Here is a 27,864-nt window from a genome sequence, read left to right on the forward strand (position 1 = left end):
TCTGCCATCCCCAATGACCAGTAGCTGCAGACCTCAAAGGACCAGCCACAGAAGGAGGTGGCTTCTCCCAGCCCCCTCTAGGGTATTTGGTATCAGGGATGTCAGTCATTAGACCAGCCAAGCCCCCAGCACCCTAAAGTCTGAGGCAACATTTGTACCATGTGACCCCACCATCAGGCACAGCTGATTGGCCTAGTGGAAGTCACCTGACCCAAAGGCAGCCAGTGGGTAAGCTAAACTACGTGGTGAGCTGAGCCAATCAGATTCTCCCTTGAGAATTTGAACTGGAGCACGGAGCCACAGACGAGCAGTGGGAGAAAACAAGACGAAGCTGAGCTCCTGTGGGAAGAGGAGAGGAAAATAAGAGAGGTCTTAGCAAGATTGGCAAGAGCATGTACTGAGTTTCCTTATAGCAGAGGTTTTTTGTTGTTTCTGTTTTTAAAACTCCACTCAGCATGTACAGACTCCAGCTGATGAATTTTAGAAGCCATCCAGGATCCCGTTCCAGGCCAAGAGTCCTGGCTGTCTGACGGTTGCTGTTCTTGTATATCAAGTCTGTCTGTTTCCCTCGCTGCCCACGAATCCTGACAACCAGAAACGCCCTTTATATTTGTTTATTTTATGTTCATTTCCCAGAATGCAAAGAACACAGTCCTCAAAAAGAAAGTGAAGGAAAATCACAGGAGGTCGTCAACAGGAAGGAAGCCCGTTCCCTCAACAGACTTCACACCAGGCAGTTCTTGCTGCATTTCCCCCCACTAAAATCCTCCCTCCTTTGCTTTATTTTATTCTGTGAAAATTAGCCTTGTTATAAAACAGAATGAAATCCACAAACCAAACCCCAAATTCTAGCAAATCATGACCCCCTTAATGTATAAAGTCATTGCCGACAAGACAGTCCTTTCAACTTATTGTTTTTGTGCCTTGTTTCTTGAGAACATGACTCCAATGAGGCCCATGGCTGCCAAGCCCACTCCTGCAACGCCTGCCGCCACGACAACATCTCTGACCTGCAACAGAGAAAAGAGTGAGTCAGACTGTGTCAGGAATCTGAGTACAGGCCGTACATGCAACAGGAACATTCAGCTCAGGGAGCCCTAGATGTCCCTTGGACAAACTCAGGAGTCAACAAATATTGCAGGGAAGAGGGGAGGAAAGGGCTGGATGGGGAAAGAATCAGTGGACAGAGCCAGTTGGCCTGGAACTTACATGGATCCAAAGATGGGAAACTTGATTCACCCTGTGAGTATTTAAAGCATATAAATCCTCAGAGAGTGGCTGTGGGAAGGACAGGGAGGCTGCCAGGATGGCTGAGATCCTGAGATCCTCTTGAAGCAAGTGTGAAGTGAGGGACGAATTGTTATTGAGTGCTCAATAAATTATGACTTCATCTGCCTGGTTCATCACTGTATCCCCCCGTGCCTGGTCCTTCCAGGCATGGAGGTGCTCTTTATGTGTTCTCAAATAAATAACTCAACTGTGAATAGTAGTGATTTATACTTCAAATTGTTAGGATATCTGACTTGTATTGCTTGTAGTAGAAAAAAAGTGTTGCAAAAGTAAGGGTAAATTTTAGGGTATAGATTGAATATATGTCAAATTTCACTCCCTTCTGAAACCCAAATAAAAGTAAAATAAAGCATACTTACTTTAGGCATAATTCCACAAGGACAAAGAAAACACTGAATCCTGAAACAGCAGTGGGAAAAGCTAAGGATCAACCTTAATATACAACAGAATCCTCCAAAGAACCATATATTAACAACCCCAGGTACCTCTGGAAAAGGGACAGAAGGAAACAGAGCTTTAATGTGGTCTCTGGACCTCCTCCCTGACCCAAACAGAAGTCTGAAAACTTATTTTCTGGAGAGGGTAACACAAAAGATTTGGGAGTCTAGAAATCTAGAAATGCATGTGAGGATGTGGGTCTCATGCCACAAACAAGGGATTGAGAGACTGTAAACATGTAAATGTGAGGCTTCCAGACCTCCTACCCCTGTCTGTTCCCAGAACTTTATCCTCCACACAAGAGTCTGGAAGACTTTTTGCAGGAATCTGACCAGTCCGAGCAGAAACAACAAAAGATACTAATAAAGAGGATTCCCAAACAAACAGCCCACCCAGATCACCCTGCAGTGAAACTTACAGTCAACAAGCCACTACCCCGAACCCCACTCACTCAGAGCTTCCATTCAGAAGCAAGCTCCCTGCCCTTAATCATGAGCATACAACTAAGGTACCAAACATCTAAAGAAGTCCTCTGAAATTGAAGATAGCAAAACAAACAGAAAAAAAGCAATCTGAAAAAACAGAAACCATATCTAGAAAAGAAAACATCTTTTTTAAAACTATCATTGGAAAATAAGAGAACATATTGTATCCGATAAATAAAAACATGGTACTATAAAAAATTAAGGAATATTGAGAAAATAAAAACAGTTCGTAGATAGAATAGAAATGACACACTCAATAGGAAGGCTGAAAGATAAAGTTCAGGAAATTTCTCAGAAGGAATAGCAAAAAGATAAAGATATAGAAAACAGAAGCCAAAAATAAAAAATAGGAAATGATCCAAGCAGTCCAACATCCAAATAATACACATTCCAGAAAGAGAAACACAGGGAGGAGAATCAAGAGTGAAACAATTCATGAAAATGTACTAGAACCAAAGGGTGTACATATTCAGACTGAAATGGTGCTCTGAGGCTCATCTTAAAGGATAAAGGTAGACCTGCACCAAGGCACATTACCATGAAATTTTAGAACACTGGGCAAAGAAAGACATCACAACTTCTAGAGCAGATGGGAAAAACAGGAAATAAAGACTAAGAATCAGGATGGCTTCAGGTTTCTCAAAAGCAATGCAGGAAGCAAGAAGACCATAAAGTAATGCCTCCAAAATGCTGAAGTACAACCATTTCCAACCTAGAATTCTATACCCAGCTGAACTATTGAGTCAAGTGAGGGGGTAAACTAAAAAATAATTCAGACATACAGGGTCTCAAATTTACTGCCCATGCATCCTTTTTCAGGAAGCTGCTAAAGAATGTTCCACCAAAACAAAGGAGTAAATGGAGAAAGAAGATGAGATACAGACAATGGGTGTTCCAGTACAGGAGAGAATAGAAGGGAATCTCCCTAGAATGACAGTAAAAGGAGATCCCAGGATGGTGACTTAGTACCAGGTATAGAGAGTAACTGGTAGGCAGAGTAATAGCCTCCCAAAGACCTCCATGTCCTAATTCCAGGAACGTACAAATATGGTGTGCTACATGGCAAGGAGGAATTAAGGTTGCAGATGGAATTAAGGCTGCTAATCAATTTACCTTAAGATAGGGAAATTACCCTGGATTACTCAGATGTGCCCAATGTAATCACAAAGTTCCTTAAAAGATGTAAGGCAGAGGCAGAAGAGTCATTGCCACAGTGATGTGATGTGAGGAAGGCTCAACTGGCCACTTCTGGCTTTGAAAATGGAAGGGGACCATGAGCCAAGGAAGGCAAATAGCCTCTAAAAGCTGGAAAAGGCAAGAAAATGAATTCCCACTGTGATACTGTGAAAATAAATATTTGGATTTCACCCCTGTCTCCTGACATACAACTCCTGAAATCCTTAGAATCTCCAAAGTGGTAAGAGTCTTCTTGTATGCCAGTGATGGCTGGCAGCCCCTAAGTAGCTTCAGGATGGGGGCCAGTCACAGGAAAGACCAAGGTGGGACTTTGAGTCCCACCTCTCAACCTACGGGAAGGGGAGAGGGGCTGAAGGTTAAGTTGATCACCAGTGGCCAGTCATTTAACCAAGCAACTTATGTAACAAGGCCTCCACAAAAAAACCAAGAGGCCTGGGTTTGGAGAGCTTCTGGGTAGCTGAACGCATGGTGGGGCACCCGGGGAGGGCATGGAAGCTCCGCACCCGTTCCCCCACACCTCACCCTATGCATCTCTTTATCTGCATCCTTTATAATATCTTTTATAATAAACCAGTAAACGTAGTACGTGTTTCCCTGAGTTCTGTGAGCCAATCAAGCAAACTAATCAAACCCAAGGGGTTGTGGGAATCCCAATTTACAGCCAGTCAATCAGAAGTTCCAGAGGCCTGGGCTTGTGACTGGTACCTGAAGTGGGGGGTGGTCCTGAGGGACTGAGCACTACTGTAGGATCTGACACTATCCCCAGGTAGATAGTGTTGGGATTGAATTAGAGGCCACCCTGCTGGTGTCCACTGGAGAACTGCTGGCTTGCTTGCCATGGGGAGAAATCCCCACACACTTGGTCACAGAAGCTGGTCTTCTGTGTTGATGATTGTGCTGTGAGAGCAGAGGAAAGGCAGGTGGCGTTTTTCCCACTCAAAACTCTCCCCTAGAGCCTCTAGAAAATAATGCCGACACTTTGGTTTTAGCCCAGTGAGAACCATTTTGGACTTGTGACCTCCAGAACTGTAGATAATAAAGTTTTGTTGTTTTAAGCCACTAAATTTGTGGTAATTTGTTACAGCAGTAAGAGGAAACTGATACACTAATGCAGACTGGAGCAGCCTGACTCAAGAGCCCAGCACACTCAAGTCTGCCATCCCCAGTAGCCCCTCCCATTGCACTGTCTTTCTAATCTAAAGCAACTTCTGGAGGATATGGTCTACCTAAATAAGAGAAAGCAAAGAAATGGGAAATGCCATGAGCCGTCCTGCTATAGGGAATGGCATGGGAGGCTGAGGAGTGATGCCCCTTGTTCTGCAGGCTACAAGGGGGTCCCGTGTGTGTGGCATGGCTCCGTGGAATTTCTTGTTTGTTCACCTTTGGTTGCTTGACAAGGCTTCCCAGAATTAAACAGCCTAACCTTTTGGCTTAGTATGGCTTTGGGAAATACCCTGGAGTTTCTTAAAGGGCATGTTAAAATATATCAAAATTAACTGGTTTATTTAAAGGGCATTGTCAGTACTACAGAAGTTTTTGATGCATGTTCCTGGTATGGGTTGGCTCGATTTAATTTTGTTATTGATCTTTCTTGTTAGTGATGTGCGCATGAACCCATTGTGGCTGTGGTCACACTTTTGTACGTGTGGAATGAAGTTATTATGTTGGATTTCTATGCACATCCCCCAGGAAGGGGGTGGGTCCGAGTGCAGTGTTTACAATTATTTGATCTTTAACCAGTTACAGATTTCCTTATTTTCCCCATTCCCACAGTTTCACTTGACTTACCAAGAACATGTTGTTTCCCTAGTAATAATAAAAATGAAATAATGTGTTTTTGTTAGTTTGAGTAGGATCATTTAACTTTTCACTTTGTCCCCTGTGCTGTTCCCGGAGTCTATTGGCAGGGAAAAGAAGGTATAAACATTGTGATTTTGATTATAAATTAAAATGATCAATATAGAGTATAAGCAATATTAAATTATTAACCATAACTAATCAATGTTATTAAAATCAAGTATAGTAAATATAAGTAAGATTAAAAAAGGGTTAAATTGTAAGTTACAAAGGTTAAGAATTATAGTTTAAACTAAAAGTCTGATGCTCTTTAAAGCCAAGCATGCTGCTATTGTATAGTTTCCTGGCCACAAGCCACAGGTTTTGGGGTGAACTTTTGATGCATGAGTGGGTGTTTTTATCACAGCATGACTGCTTTGGAACATTCTGATTTTTCTTTTTCTATAGAGATGAAATAAAAAATGTTTTGATTAAAAGATAAATCATCATGTAAAAGGTTAAGTAAAAAATATAAATAAAGCAAGATTTTTGTGGTTGTTGTCCACACTTGCACTAGACACTTGTGGTCTGCCTTTTTCTTTTTTCTCATCCCATCCACACCACCTATTCAGGTCCAACGAATCCTGCAGAGCTGGTCTCTGGCAGGGAAACTAAGAGATTGTGGAACCAGGGAAATCAATCCTGGAGAAGGAAAGGAAACCCCAAGGATGACAGCAAAAGGAAGTCCCAGGATAATGGCCAGGCAGTTGGCCAAGGAGCAACCAGTACCTGTAGTAGGAGAAGGGCCATCTCTGGGATGGAGGTGTCCAAGGCAAATATACAAGAACCAGTAGATTACTTGATGTGATTTTCCTTGTGGAGAATAATACTGAGAGTTAATTGGATGGTGTGGGAAGAACTGACAATAGGTACAAAGAAAAGTGAGCAGTGAAAGGAAGTACTAATTATCTTCAAGAAAAAAGAACTCCCCGCCCACCTCCCAGTACACCACAGTACTCAGCTGTGAGCTTTGTCATCATGAGTTCTGGCTCATGAACATCGGTTCAGCACACCTTGTGTTGTTAGTTACACTGGTGTGTTTCCTGATATTATGCACAGCTATGCTGGACACATTTATGGCCCAGGTAAGCCTGGGCAGCACCAAGATCTATCTATCTATCTATATATATATCTTATAGATATATCCATCTTAATCATCGAAGACCTCCAAACTCTTATCTGCATCTCCCTATAGAAGTATAGCAGTCAGAACTCATGATGACAGAAGCTTGAATGTAGCTGCCAACCTGAGGTTTGACTGCCGGTCAGTCTTTAAAAGGTAATTCCTCTAAGAGCTAATTAGGCATGGTTTTTGTGGCAGTGGTGGTTCTGTCGGGTTAACTTGCTAGGAATCTGCATCAAATCACTTGTGTCCCATGTTTTCCTTACTAAGCTCTGTGTCAGGGTGGGAGAAATGATTTGCAGATAAAGGAGGAGGAACCGTATGTCCCCCGTCCTTACAAAACCTCTTAGTGTGGGAACAGATGCTGATGCAACTGCTTCATACGAAAGAGACTTTGTCAAGGAAAACAACAATAACCTCGTTGCTTGTTGACATGCTTTGTACATTGTCAAAGAGCGTGACTAAATACAAGGTAGTGGTATCTAATTAGTGCTGATAGTGCAAACTTTATGGGGAAAACTATCTATCCAAGAATCAGTGCTACCTTCAGATGCCATTGATGATTGTTTTCTTGTTGCAAGGCTGATAGGTCCAGTCCAGCCACCGGGCCAAAGTTATACAGGATTTCTGATCATGAAAATGGGCTACACAGGTTAAGTCAGAAAATCATGTATCACGGGTCCTAAATCAGTATATTAGGAAAGAAAAAAATTGTCCCTCATTAAAAAGCTAAGACATCTGTCCTTCTTTAAGTGGGCAAACTGAAATTCTACCAGGCTGCAGACAGCTGTTTATGCTACACAGCACTTCTGAGGTAAGCCCTGAGTTAGTGAAGTCGGAATTGTTTCTAGGAAAACAAAAATTCTAATGTGCTTCCCTTTACTTTCGGCCATGTTCTAAGTGGGTTAAAGAAGGGAAGAAAAGTAGTTATTAAGTAAGTGTGGTTCTGAAACCAACTGAATTTAGACTGTGAGAGATTACAAAATAAGAATGGTTATAAAATGTTTGTATAGAAATTTGGTTTCATTTGCAGCAATTTCAAAATAATGCCCCAAACTTATTCAGATTTATGTAATATACATATTGCCACTGGACACATCTTCAGTTTCTATTTATGTTAATTCTTTATCTGACACAGACTAGACTTTATTGTGCGTGTAGCTCCTGGTTGCTTTTTTTTTTCAAGTACTATTCAGTATGAAGGCCTCTTTACAAAACCCTACTAAGATGTATATGTATTAAAGCCTGTGGATTTTTAGGTAGGTGAAAAGTAGGAGAATCTTCTTTTTAAATGCTCTTAGGCATGTAAAGCACAAATTACATTTTAGTTTAAATCCACCGTTCCCTTTCTCACTGGGAAGTTGGATATCTCTTAAAGGAAAACTGAATCTGCTTCAAAGAGCTCAGCACAAATAAACATAACAACTGACCAGATTCTTCAAAAGTCAACAAAAATGTCCTCATGAGTCAAATAAAAAGGAGGGTTGCTGCTCTGACCGCACTTACAAAGAAAGACACTGCTGCACATTTTCCGATTTCCTACTAAATCCGCTAATGAGATGGGACACACAGAGAAATTACATTTTAATTTGGCTCCCAGCCTATATCATGTCATTACTCACCTCATCCACTTGTTCCCAACTGGGGACAGTTTTGCCCTGTGGGAGAAATTTGGCAATGTCTACAGACATTTTTGGTTCCTAGTCCTGGGGGTGGGGTGCTACCGGCATCTAGTATGTAGAGGCCAGGGATGTGCTAAACATTCTGCAATGCACGGGACAGGTCACAACAACAAAGAATTATCTGGTCCAAAGTGTCAATAGTGCTAGGTTGAAAAGCCCTCATCCTAGACCAAAAAGAAATCTTTGGAAACAGTAGAGGTAGCACCTCTTTTTGTTTTGCAGTATATTCTGGTTTCGTTTCCTGTGATGGGGTCAAGTAGAATTGTTTATGCTGTTTCATTGTTGTGTTGTCATTGTTTGGCCTCTTTCAAGTGAATGGGTAGGTAGGGCTAACACAGCAGGAAGAAAAGTGTGATGTGTCCAATTTGTATTGCTTCGTTTTGCAAGAAGAGTTGAATTACTGTTTACAAAAAGAGTAGAAAATGTTTCTTAGTTATTCCACTATCTCAAGATTTGAAATTTTATTTAATTAATCTAAATATCATTTGTGCCTAATGACATTTATATTTTACCAAATTATGTAACAGTTTTGTGTTGACACAAAAAATTCTATATGTATATAAACTTTGGATCTGTTCTTTATTCTATTAACAACCACTGAAAGAATAACTAAAAATGAGACAATTAGGGTATATTTTGTAAATCTACCAAATATTGCTAATGTAGCACCCTGAATTTCATAAAGTAACTTACTACTTCCCAAGGTTGTATTGTAACCTATATTTGGAGTTTACTGCTTCCTAGGAGTATAGACATTTACCTGCAGTGGAAACCATGAGTGACTGTGATACTGTATCACCAATGATGAAATAACATTTTTTTAACTTAAGTTTCTCTTTTTTATGCTGATATTGTCACTGCTAGTTCTTTAAAAAACTTCTATTATACCTAAATCTGCCAATGAATGTCAGTTTTCTAATTTAAAAAGATAAATAAATGGAAAACAGGAAAGAGAAGATAAGAAAATCAGAGAAGCAGTCTAGGAGTACAACAACCTAAAATAGTTCAGAGAAAACAAAACGGAAAATTTCCCAGAGCTGAAGGAAGTGAGTTTCCAGATTGAAAGGAGTCACCAACTGTCCAGCAAATACATGAAAATAGATGCACACAAGGTATAAACACTCAGGATAAAAAGAAGATTCTATAAGCCTCTGGAAACAAAAAATAGGCCACATAAAAAGGATCAAAAATCAGAACAGTTTCAGTCTTCTCTACCACAGTAACAAAAGCTAGATGACAATGAAGCAATGCCTTCAAAATTCTGGAAAAAAAATTATTTCCAAACTAGAATTCTATACCCAGCCAAACTATCAATCAAATGGGAGGATAAAATGAAGACATTTGCAGGCCTGCAAGGTCTCTTTAAAATGTATCATTTCTCAGTAAACTATTAAGGGAAGTAGTCCACCAAAACAAGGGAGTAAATCAAGAATAAGGAGGATAAAAGCACAAATACAGGAGAAAACTGGAAGGAATGTCTAGGATGCTAAGAAAGGGAGATACCAGGATGACAGCCATGTGGCATCAAGTGTGACTCAAGAGACCAATGTTTTGAAGGCCATTATCCCCAAGAGACAGATGTGCTAAATGCCATCTTCCCCCAGGTTCCTTCTTTTATGACATCAACTTTTCAACCTGACAATATGCAGGTATTAACAAGTTCCTCTCATTGCCCTGCCCACTGACCTCCCCAGTAGGGGACCCTTAAACTCCCAGGGAAGTTGAAGCCAGACTGTGATCCAGAGACTCCAGGAGTCTTCACCAAACACTGGCAACAATTTCCCTTTCTTTACCTAGGTAGATATGTACTTGCTTCTCAATTTTTATATTAATCACCTTTAACACTCATATATATAAATAGTTATTGAACAATAATAACGCAATTGATTGAAGGAAAAAAAATAAGAGATTACCTACTGGAAGATGTCTAGTATCTCAATATAGAGAGGAACAGGAACCAGCTAGTCAACATGGGGGTCAGTGTCGTAAGCACAACTGGTTATCAGCAGTATGAGGCAAAGCTGAGTGATCCCTATAGCGGGTAGCACAGCTCATTCACAAAGTGCTTGGATGGTGAATCCCTCCCCATCCAACTCACTGGGGTCCGGAGAGGCCAATGGACAAGGCACTGGGTGAACCAAGCAAAAAGAATATAATGTGGACAATTGTGACCACTTCAACTACCATAATTCATTAAGAGCATTTTCTGAGTTGGCACTGTGCTTAGCATAAAGATGCTCTTATTTAATTCACATGGTAATCCTCCAAAGTTGGCATTATCATTTGCACATTATCAAAGTTCAGGGAACTTAGCTAAAACTCCCAAGGTCTTACAGCTGGCAAAAGGCAGAGCTCAGATCCAGCCCAGTTCTGCCTGACTCCAGGAGCCCATGCTCCAGACCACTACACTGACCAAGGAAGAAGAGATTGGACCTCAGAAAATTTTGAAAAAGTAATCAAAATAAGCATCCTGACAGCCTAACCTCATTATTCATTGAAATACACACACGCACACTCACACACACCCCATATTGTTTGTATCAACAGCCATGTAACAAGGTTCTCACCAAAAAAAAAAAAAAAAGTTGGGGACGTGGCAGAAAGGGAGGGGAGGAAGTGAGAGAGAATGGGACAGAGAAAAAGATACTCAAAGAAGAGAGAGGGCATGAGCAAAATCAAACCAAGTAAATGAGCAAAACTGCATCCCTTGATCAACTTCTGGGTTCCAGCCGGGCTGAGGACAGTGCTGTTTATAAGCACCATAAGACAGTGTCACACGGATCTGGGCTTCGAATCCCACCTTTGTGACTTATCCTCACAGTTGCAGACGACTCCCAGGAGACAGGTCTGGAGACTCAACAAAGTTAGGTTTGATTAAATGAATGGCCATAGTTAAAGAGGGCACCTCTGAGAACACACCTGGTCGCTGCGGGCCACCCCATAGCGCAGCTCGTTCACAAAGTGCTCGCAGTTCTCGCTGGTCAGCTTGTAGAGCACCTCCTGCCCCACCAGCTCCTCCGCGCGCTGGATGATCTTGCTGGGAGGCAGCGGCAGGTACTTGTCGTCATGCTTGTTGTTGACCTGGTACTTGTCTCTCCCGGCCACGTCATACAGAAGTTCCTTCTTCACCAGGGCCTTGTCAGTCAGTGCGGACATGATGCTGGCCGCACCAGCTCCCGCAATTTCACCTGCAGATCCACAAAGAAAAGACAGGGATTTGTCCTGGGCAGAACCGCAAGGGCTCAGAGCTGGCCCGCAGCTGGGCATCCGCCCTTCACACCACCCACAAGGGATGAGCAAGAGATGTGGAAAGGATAGGCATGTGGCTGTGTGGCTTTGGAGAAGGTGCTTGTGGTCTCTGGTTTCCTTATCTGAAATGAGGAGTAGTGGAGTTCCGTGATCTATTGTGACTTTTTTTTTTTTTTTAAAGATGACCGGTAAGGGGATCTTAACCCTTGACTTGGTGTTGTCAGCACCACACTCTCCCAAGTGAGCGAACCGGCCTTCCCTATATGGGGATCTGAACCCATGGCCTTGGTGTTATCAACACCACACTTTCCCAAGTGAGCCATGGGCCAGCCCTTATTGTGACTTTTTTAACCCTGAGAAGCTGGCCTTCCACCCCATGACACCCAAGTGGCCCTCTTGATTATGCAAATAGGAGCCAAGAGCACACTCATGTTTCTCGGAGAACAGGGTGTGAACCTTCTGTGATTCCATCAAGGGTACAGCTCCTTTATACAAAGCTGATTACTGCACAAAACGTGGCTGAGATTTCAAAAGGAGTCCCCATCCTTCTGGGAGCAAAGGAACCAAAGCTCCACAGCTGCTTCTCTAGAGGTGATACTAAGGAGGCCCACTGGGTACACCAGCATAGCCTTGGCCATGGTCCAGGGGCTAGAAGGGGCATGAAGCTCCGGAAGTGAAATGACCTTGAAGAATGGTGGAGGGAGGGACATGCATTGGGTATGACAGCTGGAAAACTGGGTGTACACCCAAGAGGGGACCCAGAAGCCCAGAGAGCATCCGAGAGAGGCTTGCTCTCCTCAAAAAGCCACTGTGGCCCCAATCCTGGCAGGGTCAGCGTGCAGCAAAAGCACCCTGTTAAACTGGCAGGACCAGACTTCAACTGTGACATTGTGACAGCAACAAGCAATGGCAGAAGGGGCTAACTAGATTCCAGGTCCTGCTCTACTAAACCTCTTTGCCATGAGTACAATCCTGAGATTTTAGAAAATCAGGTGACTTCAGACTTGCTAGTAATAAGGCAGGTGGTGCTTGAGGGATTCGATAAAATAAGTAAAAGAGAGGGAGCCTTAATTGAGTTTGTGGTGAGGCTGAGTGTGTAAATTGGACCAGGTGAGCTCCTGGGGCCCATTCAGCTTCTGCTCCCCGGACAGGGTGAGTGACAGGGCTGGGACTAGGGTGAGACATGCAAGTTGCCTGAAGCACAAAATTTAAGGAGATACCAACACTCAGAGTCATGCAAGTGTAGAGTCAACACCTAAGAGTGAGGGTTTCCTTAAACGTGCACCCTGGGTGCCCTCCAGGTGGGTGGTACAATGTGCACGTGCTAACTATCAGAAACTGGATGGTGATTCTGACTCTATCACTGACCGGCTGAGGGGTCTGCACATGTCACTTAACCTTGCTGAGCCAGCACTGTGGGAGTCCCCCAAAACACTAAAATTGATACAGAAATACACATCAGTATAGTAATTAAAACTTCCTTTTAAAAGAATTATTTCAATTTTTAAGAAAATACCTGTATTATAAAGAATCGTAGGGAGGGCGTGTGGATATGGCAAACAATCGGTGACTGAATTTGGGTAAATGTCAGACTGAGGAGTACAGTATCATGCTTGAAGGCGCAGAATCGAGAGTAGAAATGCACAGGTTTGAGTCCCACCTGCACCATTTACCCACTATGTGACCCTGGGAAAGTTCCTTAACTTCTCTGAGCCCCAATTCCTTGCAGAATAGGGACAATAACAGTCCCTACCGCACAGGGATCTGTGAAGATTAAAGGAGCTGGCCACATAAGGCGCCTTCAGTGGTGTCCTGCACAGGGCAAGTGCTCGACGAGTGTCAGCTGTTATTATGATTATTGGGGTTGTTCACTAAGCTTCCTTCCAGCTCTAATTTCTACAATTTTCTCAGTAGCAGGGGGTCAGTCTTTGCCTCACCTATCCCACAAGATTCCTGTGAAGCTGGAATGAGAAGATACAGGTGGAAGCATTTTTTCCCTTCAAAGAGCATCACTCACCCGATGATCGGAGACACACCTGTCTACCCATATCCCTGTCATGCCTTCCCCTGCCTCCCATCCACCGATCACACCTACCAAGTGCAGGCAGTCAATTAATACTGAGGCCCTACTATGTGCCAGGCCTTATCCAAGGTAGAGACAGTGGCGTGAACTAGACAGCAGTTCACATTCAAGGGAGAGGACACTGACAGCAAACAAATACGTAAAGTAAGTTCTAGAAAATGCTATGGAGAAGACCAAGTGAAGTTACACAGGAGAGGGGGACCAGGGGAGGCTACTGTAGCTCGGGTTGGGGAGGCCACCCGAAGAAAGGGCATCTGAGCTGAGACTTGAATGACAAAGCAGCAGCAGCTGTGCCAAGGCCTGGGGAAGAGCTGGGCAGGCTCAAAAGGCAGCCAGAAGGCCATGGCAGCTGAAATCTAGAGACCCGGCCGGAGAAAAGAGAAAGATGAGGTTCAGACCACACACACCAGGCCCCGCAGCCCACAGCACAGACAGGGAATCTGTTCTACGTGTAATGGAAAAGCCAACTGAGAATTCTAAGGAGAGGAGTGATGTGATCCGATTTACACTTTACAATGATCGTGCTGGATGCCTGCCCCGTGAAGGAGGGACTGGCTGTAAGTGGGCAAGAGGCAGGGACCAGCCAGAAGCTTCAGGAGCATTGGGCAAGAGAGGGTGGTCGCTTACACTGGGGTGTGCAGTGGGGATGGAGGGGGATGGAGGGAATTAGTCAGATCCAGGGTCTGTTTTGAAGAAAAAACCAACAGGAATTCCTAATGGATTAGATGTGGGTTGAAAAGGATCAAGAATGACTCATAGGCTTTTGGCCTGAGCAGCTGGATGGTGTCATCCACTGGAGCTTTCCTTCTGGGGTACGTCAAGTTCAAGATGCCAAGTGGAGAAGCCAAGTGTCCAAGAGGTTATACAAGTCTGAAGCCAAGCGGGAGTCTAGGTTGCGGGTATGGACTTAGATGTGGACAAATAGAAGGTACTGGAAGCCAAGGGACCCAATGAGGTCACCTGAGCTCCATTTAGGGAAAGACAGGTACCATGTGAAGAACAGAGAGAGGTCACTCATGTCAAATGCTACAGACAAACCAAGTTAAGTGATGAAGGGAATATTGACCGTGTCTTTGTCAATATTTGGAAGGTCTTTCGCTAGCCTTGATAAGAGTTGCTCCAGCAGGAGGGAAGAAAGAGAGGCTGAGTGGAGGGGACTGAAGAGAGACTGGGAAGTGAGGAACCCAAGATGGCCATGCAGACAACGCAGCGATGAGATTTGCTCTACGGGGAGTTAAGGATGTGAGGTCCGGGTGTGTGTGTGTATTTGCTTGTTTGTTTTATCAACAGAAGATATTAGAGTTGTTTCTGTGTCAATAGGAATGACCCAGTGGAGGGGGAGAAGATGATAATGGAGAAGGAGGTGGGGAATTTGAGGAGCAAAGTGCTTACGAAAGTAAGAGGGGGTTCAGAGCCCACACGTGAGGGGGGCTGGTTTCTAAATAAGGGTGTTTTTTGCATTTTCACAGAAGAAAAGGCAGATTATGTGGACGCAGAGATTGGTGGTTTGGTTAATCGGGGCAAGGGACATAACGTCCACTGCGGTTACTTCTGATTTCTCTGTTAAGTACAGGGTGGCGCCATTAGTTAGAAGTAAAAAGGTGGGCAAAAGACACGTTCAAGAATGTCCACAGCAGCTCTATTCACAGCAGCCAAAAACTGGAACCAATCTGATGTCCATCTGCAGAAGATATGTCTGGAACCAATCTGATGTCTATCTGCAGATAACAAATTGTGGTATATCTGTATAACAGAAAATATACAGCAATGAAGAAGTACTGCTATTTACAACACGGACGAGTCTCATGGGCATAATTTCAAGTGAAAGAAGCCAGACACAAAGCAAGGACTGTGTGTTTCCTCTGCCACAAATTTCTAGAACAGACAAAACTAATCTATGGCAAGAGAAGCTACAACAGTGGTTGCCTGCCTAGGGTGATGGGGGTGGGGGCGAGGGGATATTGAAGCAGCATGAGGGAGTCTTCTAGGGCGATGGGAATGCTCTAGATCATGATCTGGGTCATTGTCACGTGGATGGATTTTTTAAAATCTGACTGTACACTTTACTATATTTATGTTATATCCCAGTTTAAGTAAAAAGTTTAAGAAAATGGGTGGGGAAATTCTCACAGCAATCCTCCAAGTTAAGTATTCTGAGCCTCAGTTTACAAATAAAGAAACCAAGGCTGAAGAGTAGAAACTGGATTTGGCCCAAACATCTGTGCCCTTTCCAGGAGTTTTATGATAAAGAACTGAATGTGTCATATATAGAGACATAGTATATAAAACACGTAAAAGCAGAGCTGCTCCCTCAACCCCTCTACAGGAACCCCCTGGGGTTCCAAGGAGCACAATTTGAAAATCCCACACCAAACTGTCTTCCTGTAATATTCAGGAACAAACGTGCAGTCAGGAAGCAAGGAGAAGGCCGGGGTCACCTGTTACCCACAGCTCCCTCCCCTCTCTTCCCAGCCCCTGGGCCAGCACAGTGGAGGCCCTGGGCGCCCTTACTTGGGGGGGCCAGGTGGATCACATATCCATCGCCAACGTAGATGGCCCAGTGTCTGTAGAAAGGGCGGAAAATCTCAATCAGGTCTCCAGGCTTGGGCTCTGGCTGCAAAAACCAAGAACAGGGCTGTTAGATGCAGGAGGAGACCTTGGAATCAGGGGCAGAGCCCAGTTAGGAAGGTGCAGCTCAGGGGCCCCATCTGCCAGCTCAGCGGGAGGTATGTCCTGAGCCCTGCCCAGCCATCCTGATGCCAGTCCACCTTCACAATCCTGTGCCCCAGGCCTGCAGGGACCATGCACCTCCATTAGGGGGGCATGGGGCAGAGTTTGAGAAAAACTTCAGAGAGGGTCAAGATCACTTTTATTCAAAATTATGGACATCCCACTGTCAGACCCTGTGCTAAGTGCTGGGGGTGGGGACAATTCCAACTCTGACCAGAATCAGGGGTGACAAGGTTCTCCAGTTTAGGCCACACTTAAATCTCTAATGAGCAAGGACACCAACTCTTCAGAACATCTAGAGTCAGAGCCCACCAGAGGTAGGCTCTGGCCCCTCTATCCTTTGCCCCAACACAACGAACGGGGTGGGGGGTGTCTGGTCCACCTGCTCCTAGGGGACAGATCCATAGGGGTTTGCCTACATCCCACCTCCAAGCTTGCTGGGCCTACCTGAGAGAGTCCATCAAGGATGAGGAAGGGGGAAGGACTCACCTTGAATGGCCTCCCTGGGGTAAAAATGATGGGCAGTTGGAATAGCCAATCACAACTCTACAACACCTATGACGCAGAGTGGATGGGCAGTTCATTTACACTTCATAGAAACATTAAAACTGCAAATAAGCATCATATATGGCTGGGGGAATATCTTTCCATGGGAATTTCACAGATAAATCATGTTCTCTTAACACCATAAGTATAATTTATCTTCCAAAAAAGGGTAGGCAGTTCTTAGAATCTATTTCAGAACAAGGGATGATGGTCACATTTATGAATACTGTTTGTTTTCCAGAATAAAAGAAAAAATATATTGTTTGTTTGTTCAGAGTTAGGGGGTCTTCAAGGATCCTCAAAGGGGAATTTTTTTGGGGGGGGGCTTTTTTATCACTATTGAAACAATTGATTGTACGTATCTGTGGAGTACAGGATTGAATATCAATACCTGTGTACAGTATGTGATGCTCAAATCAGGGTAATTAGTACATTCAACATTACACAATGTAATCATTTTTTGTGGCCCTTCACCAATTTCTCCCTAATCAACCCCCCTCACTTTTTCCCACCTCTGGTGGCCTCAGTTCCATTCTCTCCTTTTGAAAGTTAAAGGAATTATTGTGATTGTTGTATCTTTCTTTTTTTTAATTTACTTTATTTTTTTAGCTCCCACTTATGAGTGAGGACATGTCGTATTTCTCTTTCTGGCTTATTTCCCTTAACATAATTTTCTCTAAATTCTTCCATGTTGGTGCAAATGGCAGAATTCCATTCTTTTTATGGCAGAGTAGTATTCCATGGTGTATATATACCACATTTTCCTTATCCAGTCATCCATTGATGGACATTTAAGTTGGTTCCAACTCTTGGCTATTGTAAATAGAGCTGTGATAAACATGGGAGTGCAGGTATCCCTTCAACATGATGATTTCCATTCCTTTGGGTCTATATGCAGCAGTGGGATTCCTAGATCATATGGCAGTTCTACCCATAGTTGCTTGAGGAGCCTCCATACTGGTTTCCATAATGGCTGTACTAATTTACAGTCCCACCAACAGTGTAGGAGGGATTCCCCTTTCTCCACACCCTCACCAGCATTTGTTATTCTCTGTCTTTTTGATAATGGCCAGTCTAATTGGGGTAAGATTATATTGCAGTGTGGTTTTGATTTGCATTTCCCTGATGCTGAGCATTTTTTCATGTGTCTGTTGGCCATTTGCACATCTTCCCTCATAGGCAAGGACATAAAGACAAGACAGTGAGCCAGCCATAAGAGAGGTTACAGATTGGAAAGGAGACACTGTGAACATCAGTAATATCATGTCAAGTAATAAACAGCTGGTAGGTACACAGACCCAAGGAGCTCACTGTGTTCCAGGCAAATATCAACAAGAGACCTACACATTGAAATATGCTGCATTAAAAAAAAACTTTATTACAATGACAAAAAATAATTTAAATTATTATAATGGTTCAGGCAGAAAAAATATTTAGTTATCTACAAAGGAACAGAGAAAAATGTTATACCCAAAAATCCACATACCATATGATTCCATTTATATGAGGGGTCTTCAAAAGGTTCATGGAGAGATGTGTATTATTTTTATTTTTTACTTTTTAAAATGGTAGACAAATGTCCTAACACTGGGTGGCTGGCCAGTACAGAGACTGAACCCTGGAACTTAGTGTTATCAGCACATACTCTAACCAACTGAGCTAACTGGCCAGCTCTGTATTATCTTTTAATTCCATTTTTCCATAAACTTTCTGAAGTACCCTCGTATGACATTCCAGAATAGGCATAGCTGTAGGAAAGAAAATTGATCAGTGATTTCCAAGGGCTGGGTTCAGAAGAGGGACTGACTACCAAGGGGCATAAGGGAATTTCAGGAGTAATTAAACTTTCTATGCTGTTCTATGTCTTGATTGTGGAGATGGTTATGCAATATATGTTTTCAAAACTCATAGAACTATAGGCTAAAAAGGGTAAATTATATCTTCATTTTTAAAAAGAAACTAATTTCTAAAAATAAATGCAAATTTACAATATTTTTTTTTAAATGAATAGCTACAGTTTAGAAAGAAAAAAGTTGTGATTTCTTTACACTCAAGCCAAGTTGCCTGTCCTTTGTAAGGGCAAAAGATACACATTCCCAAATATGCCAAGCTCAAAACATAATACCACTCAAGGAAACTTCTTTTTTAAAATGAAGAAAAAGGTGGTAGACTCACCAATGGAGCCCTGTGCACTAGTTAGAAGCAAGAGGTCAATGTTCACATGGCAACATGGATGATCTGTGAAACACAGTGCTGAGTGGAAAAACGAGGACATGCTGTGTAACACAACACCGCTTACATGAATTAAAGATACGTGCACAGAACCTACAATACACATCTTACCAGAACCACCTGTAGTGGATTGAACTGGCCCCCCCCCCCCACAACTCCCTGAAGCTTGAATTGTGTTCCCCAAATTTTATGTATTAGAAACTTAGCCCCCACTGTGACTGTTAAGAGGGGGGGAAATCCTATTATGTAACTGAAAAGTGGAGCCTTGAAGAGGTGACTGGATTGTAGGACCATGCAGTAGTGAATGGATTAATAATGGTGGTCAGGGCATGGTTCTGAGGGTTTTAAAAAGAGAGTGAATGTGGAAGTTGTCCTCTTGCTCTCTCAGTTCCACCATTTCACATGCAATACCCTGCATCACTGAAGTCACCACCAAGACCCTCAACAGATGTGTTCCCTGGACTTTGGATGTCCCAGCCTCTGAAACTATGAGCAATAAATTTTGTTTTCTTTATAAATCACCCAGTAGAAGGTATTTTGTTATAAGCAACAGAAACAGTCTAATACACCACCCTGAAAAAATAATTTTTAAAAAGCTACAATAACAAGAAAAGAATCACACAAACCAAAGGACACATATTAAACAAAACAGGATGGTGGCCACTGGGGAGATGGAAGCAAGGAATGATAATTAAAGGGAACAAATAAATAAACACCCAAGAGGGGGTCTTGCAGGGACCAGCAAGGACAGGGAGTCATGGACTGAAGATACAAACAATTCACCCTCTACCACTGAGATCCAACTAGAAAAACAACTACTTGATGATACACATAAGCCAACTTAGCTGAATCAAAATTAAGAACACAAAAACTCATGTTCTAAATTTAGAAGTATGAAAACTACAGTCCATGGGCCGAACTTGGACCTGTGCTTGTTTTTGTACAGTTTTCCTGAAAGCTAAGAATGTTTTTTTATATTTTTATAAATCACTGGGGGAAAAGCCAAAAGAAGAATAATACGTTGTGCCACATGAAAATTCTATGAAATCCAAATTCAGTGCCCATAAAGTTTTATGCGAACATAGCCACACTCCTATATTTACATTCTACCCATGGCTGTCCTCTGTCTCCAATTGCAGGGTTGTGTAGTTGTGACAGAGACCATACAGCCTGCAAAACCTAAAATGTTTACCATCTGGCCCTTTACAGAAAAAAAGTCTGCCAGTCCCTGTTATAAAAGGACAACAGCGATTCCGGGAATCCAGTTGTATAGGTCATCAGGTGGCTCTGTGCCAGGAACAAGGCTTGGGCAGAGAGAGTGGGCTTCCAGACCCACAAAGAGAGCTGCCCCCTCCAGGGCGGGGCTCAGGGGAGCCCCAGCCAGCACAGTAACCAAGGCTCTCCTATGCAGCATAGGCAGTGACAACAGCAAAGCTGAGACTGTGCCCACGGGATCTCAGAACAAAAAGCCTTTATCCCCCAACAAAAGCAGTGTTACAAAGAGCTGTCTAACAGCCATTTTCCTTAGCAAGCAAATTGAGAGACAATTCCTGGCCTCCAAAAGTCATATTAGAAAAACCACCCAAACAACCATTAATAAGGACCAGTTAAAGAAATTGTCTTACATCTACATGTACATACAGCCATTAGAGACAGCAAGGTGGATTTACATGAACAGACATGGAAATAATCCAAAAAAGCAAGTTGAAAGATATTACTGTTCCATTTTTGCTTAAAATACATTTTTATACATTTATAAGTAAAATGTATTATACACTATGTATGATCTGAGGAAAATACACCAAACTGTTATATATTATGTACAGTGGGTGGCTGGTATTCAGGGATGATTACATTTTCTGTTATTTTATTGTTTAGATTTTTCACCAATATGAATTACACTTTGAAAACAAAATTTTTAAAGATTTTTCAATAGGAAAAAAAACCCCTCATGTTGATGAACTTGCAATTCTTTAATTGGAAAATGTAGACATTATCTGTTACCAAAACCTCATGAAACCATCTCCCAATTTAGGAATAAACTTTCCTTTTAATTATTTTCTTGTTTTCCAAAATCTTTAAATAAGCAGGTATTCATTTTAGAATCAGAAAAAAAAAAAAAAAAAAACTGAGACTTGGCAAACATCACTATGTCCAATTTTGGGCAATCCATACAATCACTACCATGTAAAAAAATAAAAATAAAAATAAAAACAGCCAAAAGACTAGAAAGATATATACCAACACCCTGACGAACATTCCCTCTGGGTGCTGCAGCAAAGAGTGGTTATTGCGATTATTTCGCTTACTTCTATTTTTATGTATTTTCCAGTTTTTCTGCAATGAGCATTTTGAAGTTCATAGCATGCTTCCCAACACTTTATTATGAAAAAATTTGAAACGTACAGTTTTCAAACGTTCAAAGTTGAAGGAAGTTTTTAAATGAACATCTATATACCCACCACCTAGACTGTACTGTTATGTTACTATATTTGCTTTATCACAGATATGTTCATCTATTCATTTTTCCTGCATAGTATCTTTAAGCTCTTTTTTTAAAGTGATTTAAGAGCTAAAGCACTGAGGGAATCCAGGGCGATGAGAGAGTGGTGTGCTCTAACTCCGCTCTCCAGAGCAAGCTGTGTTCCTGACTCAGAGTGCAGCCTGCATCCCCAGGTGTGGCTCTCAGACTTGAGACTGCACGAATTACAGAAGGGGGTTGCTGAATCGCCCAGCATGTTTAACAAATCCCCTCCCCCACCCCAGGAAGGGATGTAAGTGGCCAAGGACACCCCTTGACAATCCCTTCACCTTGGACGCCCACCTCTGCCTCGGAGAGTCAAGGAACTCGCTCGTTTGCTCATTCACTCAACACATTCACTGAGCTCCGTGCCAGGCACCAGCTGGGCACCTGGGCTATGTCTATGGACAAAGCAAAGATCCCTCGTTCAGCAGGGGAGAAAGAGAATATTTTTTTAAAAAGAGAGAGAAAGAAAGAAAAAGAAAACCCTTAGTAAATAAGTAAACCATCAAGAATATTAGAAGGGATACCAAACAAAAACAGAAAGAAAAAGCAGAGCAGGGCAGGGGGCTGTAACGCTGGTGGGGGGCGGGCAGGAGTGCCGTGTTAAATAGGGGGCCGGGGAGGCCTCACTGAGCATCAACCTGAAGGCGGCCAGGGAGTGAGCCCTGCGAATGTCTAAAACACCCCAGCAGGGAGATCAGCCCCTGCAAAGGCCAGGTGGAGCGTGCCCAAGGAATAGCAAGGAGCCCAGCGGGGCAGGAGTGGAGGGTACAAGTGGGGAGAGTGGCAGAACAGACGGTCAGGGGGCCACTGACTCCCACTGTGGGGGAGGCAGGCGGTGCAGCACCTGACGACCAATAAGGCTTTGACTATGACAGGGGCCACTGCACAATTTGGAACAGGAGAGACTAGAGTTTTAAATCCTTCTGGCTGCTGCACTGAGAAGCGATCGATCTATGTGGGGAGCAAGGAGGAAGTACCCTGTGGGGAGACAAGTGCAGGAGAGGTGACGATGGCTCAGACTGGGGAACAGGGGGGATGAAAAGTAATGAATGCCAGATCTACTTTGACGGAAGAAACAACAGGCTTTGCTGATGGAATGATGTGGGGTGTCAGATGACCCCAAGGTTTCTGGCCAGAGCACCAGGGAGGCTGGGATGGGGCTGGCTGCAGACAGAGCGGGCTGGGGGAGGACGAGCACTAGTACCTGGGCATGCTGGGGTAAAATGCCCATTAGGCAGCCAAATGGAGAGTCAGGGGGGCAGCTGCATACCTGAGCCTGGAGCTCAGGAGAGCGGTCTGGGGTGAGGGTTATTGGTAACCTTTATGAGAACAGCTCCTACTGGGAGTTGGAGGCAAGGGCCTGGCTGAAGAGAATGGGACGAGAGGAATTGAAGATAATGGGGAAGAGGCAGCACCTGAGATGAGGGGGAACTTCTGTGTGGTAAAGACAGATTCAAACTCAGATCTAAGGAGGTCCAAATCATGCGCACTGTACTGCTCCTCCATGCTCAATTGCTGTGTGACCTTCAGGAATCACTTAATCTCTCTGAGCTTCTCTGGTAAAACGGGGCTAAGACCCATCCCGCAGGGTTTGTGTAAGGAATAATTGAGATAATGGGGGTGAAAGCTGTAAAGCCACTTACGCCTATGAAAGGGTTGAGACCCCATGCCACAGGCTGGGTGGGTACAGGGAGGAGGAGGAGGAGGCCTGACTGCCCAGATTCCCCAGCCTCAGGCCCAGAGAGAAGGTGAAGAAGGGATGAACAGGAGCTGGCCTGACACATCACCCCTTGCCTCACTGCTGCCCTGAGCCCAGGCCTCCTAGCCAGCAGGGAAAGGACAGTGGCAGCTCCAGCAGACACCAGGCCCAACTTCAGCAGCCCAAAAGTCACAGGCATTCTGGAAAACCGAGGCAAAACTCATCCCTCTTCCCAGGCTCTTGACTGCCAGGCCTCAGGCCTGTTCTTCAACATGGCAAACCTCACTCTCTCATGAATCGGAACTGCCCCCTGACTCACTTGGAAATTACCCCCACCACCACCACCACCACCAGGTACTACTGGGAGTTTTCACATGTTACCTGGAATCCTGACAACAGCCCTACCCATTTTACAGACCAGGAAACTGGGCTCACAGCTCCCCCGCAAAGCAGTACCAGGATTCCACTGCAGATCAGTCTGCATCCAAAGGCCACGTTCTCCCCACTACACCAAGTAACTCACAGAAAGGTACTGACATCTGAGAAGAACTCAACTCCCATGGCGCGCCCTGCCCAACTCAAGGCCTGGAATGCCCTTCGCCTTCACCTGGCCAACTCCTACTCATCCCTCCAGATGGGCTCAAAGGCACACTCCTCAATGCCTCTCCAGCCGCCCCACCAGAGTGAGTGGCTGCTGCCCCGCGGCCACAGCCCTGTCTGTGGGATGACTATCTGCTGAGCTGAGCCCATGGGAGCCCACAGGAGCCCACAGGAAGAAGTGATGAGTTTCCATGCCCGCCCACCCGCCAGCCAGACTTGAGCAGCATGCTGACAGCCAGGACTTGGTCTAATTCACCAGCAGAGGTTCGCGGCCTGGAGGGCTGTGCTGCTTCCTCCCAGAGCCCCTCTCAGCCTGTGGTCCCTCCAGGTGAGGATGAAGCCCCAACTGGTACTGGAGAAAGGTCCTCTTTTCTCCCCTCCCCTTTGCACCTTAACTAGCTCCACTGAGATACATCAGAACGTCAAGCAAACAGATTATGAAGCAGTCGATAGAGAGGTTACAGTCAGAGGACAGGGAAAGCCCATCAATTTCCTCGTATTATGCAGCCTCAGGTTCACTTTGGATCATCACTTCCCAGCAGCAGCTGCTCAAGTAGCCACAGATTCAAGGACGGGGCGGGTGCAGGAGAGAAGGCAAAGGCTCCTGGCCCACTCATTCTGGCAAAGTTGGAACATGGAGAGGAGAGAAATAATCAGACCAGGAAGCATCACAGGCTGGACGAAGGGGCTCAGAGAAATGTGGACGCAGTCTCATCCACCGCAGGGAGGCTCCAGGGAGCTGCTCCAACAACAACTACCATTTGTCAGGCCCTGAGAGCCCACAATGGGGAGGTGGAAGCTGTAGTCCCCCCAGCACAGACAGGGCGAATTGTCTGTAGAGAATTTAAGAACAGTAATGAGACCCACCAAAAGTCAGTATGCTTTTTATTATTACCATGGGCTGGGCATTTTAAACATGTCAGTGATAAAATTCTGCTGCCCCAAAAGATATTTTATTGGTCTGAGTTCTAATTGCTGCAGTTACCACTGAGATTTCATAAGATATGTGAGCACATCCAATTAGCACATTTTTATTTCTTATTCTTTTAAAACTTTTGTCTTGTCTGTGGAAGTTAAATAGAAAAACACACAGTGACACAGTCAGCCCCTGACACACACACACCCAGCCACAGGTATCTGTTTCAATAGTCAGTTCCTAATGGCTCAGAATGGTTCAGGCTTTATACACAATTTATGTCACCAATCCATGCAGTCCTACATTTTACTGTGTTTAAAATGAAGACAAAACAGTCTGGTCTCCTATGTGCAAAAGCCTGGCTCATTTTCAGCAAGAACTACATTTTCTTTCTAAAGCAATGGATTAAATAAATGTTCACTATCATTCAGCCATTTTCTCTGATTTTTGCAGAAGAAAAATTAGGGGAATTTTGCCAAGTAAAATAAAAACTTCTGATGAATTTTCTGGTGAAGATGTTTTAGTGAAAATGTTTTGAATAAGGAGATATTTAAAAGCTGCTAGAACTGATTTTTTTTTTTAATGGGCAGTATTGCAATGTCTGGAATTTATTATGAAATGGGATTTTTATGAATCTCAGCCAAACAACTCCTAATGTTTAAGGCTTTTCCTAACTATTTGTATCTCTGTAGGTTCATGTGAAAGCAGAAATTAAAAATTAAAAATTAAAAAAAAAAGTGTTCTTCAATCAACTGTGAGCAAAGATGGATCAACAAATCTAGCTACACAGAATATTGAACATGAATATGCAAAGAAGATCAATTTTGACAAAGTCATAGTCAACTTTTCAGAAGTTGTTTTCAAAATAGAAATTGTAGTGTTATTATTCATTACTGTGACCAACCTATAGGTAACAATACATTTTTCCCTTATTAACGTATTTTTCAAAAATACACTAATGCAATTAAAAACTATTAATCCATTACTTTTTCCTGTTTTTGCACTACCAAATTTACTTTGTTTTTTATTTTTTCACTAACAATTACATATACAAATTTCAATAAAAGAAAATGTTCACCAAGTGTCTTTTCTGGACATTATTACTATTCATTTCATGATTATTGCTGACAATGTTGTCAGAGAAGAGGGGTATTAAAAAGTGACCACACCGGTACAATAGCCAAGAGTTGGAACCAGCCCAAATGTTCATCATCAGATGAGTGGATACAGAAAATGTGGTACATCTACACAATGGAATACTACTCAGCTATAAAAACGAATGAAATACTGCCATTTGCAACAACATGGATGGACCTCGAGAGAATTATATTAAGTGAAACAAGTCAGGCACAGAAAGAGAAATACCACATGTTCTCACTTATTGGTGGGAGCTAAAAATTAATATATAAATTCACACACACACACACACACAAAACCGGGGGAGGGGGGGAAGAAGATATAACAACCACAATTACTTGAAGTTGATACGACAAGCAAACAGAAAGGACATTGTTGGGGGGGAGGGGGGAGGGAGAAGGGAGGGAGGTTTTGGTGATGGGGAGCAATAATCAGCCAAAATATATATCGACAAAATAAAATTAAAAAAATAAAAATAAAAAAATAAATGGAGATAACAATATTACAAAAAAAAAAAAAAGTGACCACACCGGGTGTCAAATATGCCAGGTATGCCCTGACACCAGGCAGTGTGTGCAGCTCTTTACATGGATTGAAATAATACTAACAATGATAGTGAATTATAGTTGAGTACTACAACATATATGCCAGGCTCTGTTCTGAGCACTCCCTAAGTATTAAGTGATACAGTCTTCACTCAGGGAAACAGAGGGGATTTGAGCCCGACAAAGTCCCACAGCTAGGTGCTCACTGGGAACACAAGCCCAGGTGACTCTCCCTCAAAAACCTGTACTCTGAACCGCTCTGCTGCAGTCCTGCCAGAGTGAAGGGAGGCATTTGCCAAGCCTCCTTATGATTTCTCATCCACATCACAGGTTAGAAAGAGGAAAAAGCCAATGCTGGCAACTTGCTGGCAGGGCTAATCATGAGTTGAGTCAGCTGACACCAGGAAAGGCCCCTGCAGCCAGGGCCTGGGGCGGCTGGTCCAGGCTCAGACATTCAGCTCGAGGAGCCTGTCTGGTGTCCCGGCTTGACTCAAGAAGGCGACACCCGACCTTTGTGGAGAACTCTGTGCAGTCCTTTGTGGAGCAGCAAGTCCCGCCCCTTGCTGGCCTCCTGAGGGCCCTGTCTTCTGCTGAGCCTGTTTCAGGCAGCGAAGACTCCAGAACGGCCCACTCAAGGGCAAGCACGGAGTCAACAACTCCAACAGATGGCCACTGAACCAAATCTGACCTCTGATGCCTAGCAGCTGATGGAGGTGTGGTCCCCCGTCCTCAGGGACCCTCTCTCCAAAATAATATGTCAGGCTCCAGGATGACGACTGACCATTAAAACACCACCCCCAGCCCGCTCCGCCCCACACTTACAATGGGCGCCCGCATCTTCTCCGGTGAGTGATGTGGACCCTCAGTGACAGGCTCGATTTCGCTTTAACAGCTGCTTAAATGCCTGAGGCAGGGAGAACAGAGGTTCATTATATCATGAACAGGAAACAGCGACCCCAGGACCCCAGGGGCCGGTGGCTTCTGGCGGGGACACCGTGCGAGGTTCGTCGCTGACCCCTCCAGGAATAACCACCTCCCTGCCTTCAAGTTTGTCGACGGCCCTCTCCCTGCCCCTGCACTTGGCCTTGAACGGACGGATCCCTTGCAGGGGGCCGAGCGGCTCGCAGGGCGGCCGCGGGCGGGCTGGGTCGGTGCGGGCTCCCCAGGAACGCCCGCCCCGGAAAGCCAGCCGGGGCAGGAGCGCCCGCCGCGCCCGGCTTCTCCGCCTCCCGGCCCGCGGGTGCCAGGAAGCGGCAGCTGCCTGCGAGCTGCTCGCCTAACTCGTTTACACCTGCCCCGCACAACTGCCCCATCTCCCAGGCGGCGCTAGGGACGGGGACAGGCACCCCGCACATCTCGCCCTTCCTTCCCTACGTCCCAGAAAGAACCGCGTCACCAACCTCGCGGACTTGGGAGGCAGCGCGGCAGCCACAGCAGTGGAGCGAGGTTAATGGCTACAAAAGCCTGGCCAACGTGAGGTCACCAGGCCCCTCCCCACATGCCCGGCGGACGAGCGCCTCGCACAGCTTCCTGCCCCGGCCTCTGGGGA

General features: G+C 44.2%; 1 protein-coding gene across 1 annotated transcript; it reads right to left on the reverse strand.

The window, feature by feature from the left end:
* Positions 1-599: 599 nt before the first annotated feature.
* Positions 600-27,823, reverse strand: LOC134375498 (phospholipase A and acyltransferase 3). The gene is made up of 5 exons (XM_063093973.1): positions 27,716-27,823; positions 27,138-27,219; positions 15,895-15,997; positions 10,971-11,239; positions 600-1,010 (listed from the first exon to the last, which is right to left on the reverse strand). Exons 2-5 carry the CDS (start codon positions 27,150-27,152, stop codon positions 909-911), a joined length of 489 nt encoding a protein of 162 aa, XP_062950043.1. The 5' UTR covers positions 27,153-27,219; positions 27,716-27,823; the 3' UTR covers positions 600-908.
* Positions 27,824-27,864: the final 41 nt, after the last annotated feature.

Source organism: Cynocephalus volans, chromosome 4 (assembly GCF_027409185.1).
Source record: "Cynocephalus volans isolate mCynVol1 chromosome 4, mCynVol1.pri, whole genome shotgun sequence".
Classification (NCBI taxonomy): domain Eukaryota; kingdom Metazoa; phylum Chordata; class Mammalia; order Dermoptera; family Cynocephalidae; genus Cynocephalus; species Cynocephalus volans.